The sequence below is a fragment of the Myotis davidii genome, unplaced genomic scaffold (genome assembly GCF_000327345.1).
Source record: "Myotis davidii unplaced genomic scaffold, ASM32734v1 scaffold905, whole genome shotgun sequence".
In the NCBI taxonomy this organism is placed as follows: Eukaryota; Metazoa; Chordata; class Mammalia; order Chiroptera; family Vespertilionidae; genus Myotis; species Myotis davidii.
The window spans coordinates 152861-155290 of record NW_006295819.1 but is presented as its reverse complement, the minus strand read 5'-3'; the positions used below and the strand labels follow the sequence as shown (position 1 = coordinate 155290).

Here is a 2430-nt window from a genome sequence, read left to right as displayed (position 1 = left end):
GCGGCTTACATTTCTTGATAATACATTAGCGTTAAGGATGATGATAATTTCTTCCTAAAGTCAACCCTCCTGCTACTTTGGTTCCAGTCCTCCTCTAGAGATGGGGGTGAGGTGCACCTCTTAGGGGACTCTGCTCCCCAGAATCTGGTCTTCGCCAGCCCTGCCTAGCCCCAAAGATGAAATCTCCGCTGGGTTGTCCCTCTCCTGCAGCTCCATCCACGAGGGGTCAAGTTACCACATGCTCCACGCATGGGGTGCACGCAACTCCTCCCAGTTACCCTCCTGCCCAAATCTCACTGCCCATTTCCTCCCCCAAACCTCCTAACCCCCACCCCCTCAGCCCAGGGAATTTCCCCAAGCATCCCAAAGCTTGAGTTTCCTGCCTGGAGGAAGGGGCGAATGCCAATATAAGGGATGCGCTGGGCTTGGGGACGCCACAGTGCGCTGGAGTTTCAAATCCCAGCATCTCCTCCTTCCAGAACTCGCGCCTCTCGCCGCTGCCTCCACGCCGCTATGAGTCTCCTGCCACGCCGCGCCGCCAGCCGCCCCGGCCCGTGGGGATCGTTGTGCGCGCTGCTCGCGCTGCTGCAGCTGCTGACGCTGCCAGGGCCCCTGGCCAGCGGTGAGTGCTCGCAGCCAGGGACGCGCCGGGCAGAGCAAGGCGCACAGCTCCTGTAGCTGCGGCTGCAGCAGGGGGGGCGCAGGGAAGTGTCCCGGGCCAAGCTGGCGGGAGTTGTTTTTCCTGCAGCCTTTCTCATAACGGTGTTTCTCTTTCAGCCCCAGCTGGTCCCTCCGGGATCATAGTGAGCGAGCTGCGCTGTGTGTGTTTAACCCCCACGCACAGGATTCGTCCCCAAATGATCCATCACCTGGAGATGGTCCCCGCAGGCCCAGGGTGCCCCAATGTGGAAATTATGTAAGTCCGACTGCACTGCGGTGTCCCCGGGGTCCACTGTGACCTTGGCCTGGGTCTTCAGCTCCTGTGGCTCATGGACGCATCCTCAACCCCCCCCCTCCTTTTTTTTTCCCTGCAGAGCCACCATGAAGAAGGGGAACAAAATCTGTCTGGACCCAGAAGCCCACGTGGTCAAGAAAATCATCCAGAAGTTGTTGAACAGGTACCCATGGCTTTGGTCTTCGTGGTTTATCACCAGTCTTCCATGCAATCGCCCAGGTGGTCGCCCAGAACGCTTGACTATGATGTATATATTTTGTTAGCTTAGTCCTTGAGTCCCACCTTTTGCTCTTTATTGATCTTAAGCTCTGTGTTTTGAAAACTAGTTGGAGTACACAGGAGTGTGGAAATTTGGTTAAATTGATACTTTTTTTTTCTCAACAGTGGAAAGCAGAAAAATTAAGAGGAAGGATCGTAAAATTAAGAGGAAGGATCGTGCTTTGGAAAAACTGCCTGGTTCTTCAGCGGAGCAGTTTTCTGGGGCTCTCTGGACCCACTGAAGCCACAAAGCAAGGGCTAATTTTCTCCAGGGAGTCAGGTTTCCTCATGGATCTCCCACTTTGAGAGATGGATGGGATGAGGGACCTATGTTTATCCTTACAGCTTTCTGCTCATCTAATGAAGTATTTTACATAGTATTTACTGCTATTTATTTGTTGCTATTTTATTTGCTGTGTCATTGAAATATTTGTCAGTTGACTAGTGAATCCAGAATTACTGGTTGTTACTCTTTAAGGTGACTGGTTTATTTCTAGAATATGTTCCTTAGAACATTATTGAACAGGCTGTAGATTTAATAGGTGAATGATCTTTCTTTAGAATGCTATATATGACGATAATCTGTAATCCCCAGTCTTCTCTTGAAATTGTAACTATTTAGCATCATTTTTTGAAATGAGATAATTTCCATACTCTTTATCCTGGGATCCTATTTCAATTATATTGCATTAGAAAGCTAGGCACATCATACAGCTATCAGTGTAGAATATATTTCCTTATTTAGAATTTCTAAATTTTTAAATTCTATAAGGAGTAATATATTATTTTCCTATAACTTTAGACATTTGATGTCTTCTTAGTATGGCATAATGTCATGACTTACTCATTAAGCTTTGACTTTTATATTGTATTTATTAACTATTTTATTATGAGTACTATAATTTTAATCACTAAATATTTGCTTTGGATGAAGAAACTAGGAAATAGGTAAATTTCTTATTGCTAGTTTCTTTATACATACATTGTTTTAGTATTTTTAAGAATAAGGCAAACTTAATAGTCTGTACTCTGAAATTTTTGAAAATATATCTGAGCTTTTGAATATAAACTCATCATTTAGTTTTCAAAAACTACTCAGCACTGCTAAGATTTGTAATGCTTATGTTGTATCTTTTAAGGGTTTGACAATTTTGTTATAAAGAATTATAGATGCATCACATTTACTATGTTAAAATTGTACTTTTTAACTGTGTGTC

At 44.9% G+C, this 2430-nt stretch overlaps 1 protein-coding gene across 1 annotated transcript; it reads left to right on the top strand.

Annotated features, from left to right (window-relative positions):
- The first annotated feature begins 450 nt into the window (after nucleotides 1-450).
- On the top strand, nucleotides 451-2430 carry CXCL6 (chemokine (C-X-C motif) ligand 6). The gene is made up of 4 exons (XM_006770662.2): nucleotides 451-622; nucleotides 784-916; nucleotides 1035-1118; nucleotides 1340-2430. Exons 1-4 carry the CDS (start codon nucleotides 514-516, stop codon nucleotides 1356-1358), a joined length of 345 nt encoding a protein of 114 aa, XP_006770725.1. The 5' UTR covers nucleotides 451-513; the 3' UTR covers nucleotides 1359-2430.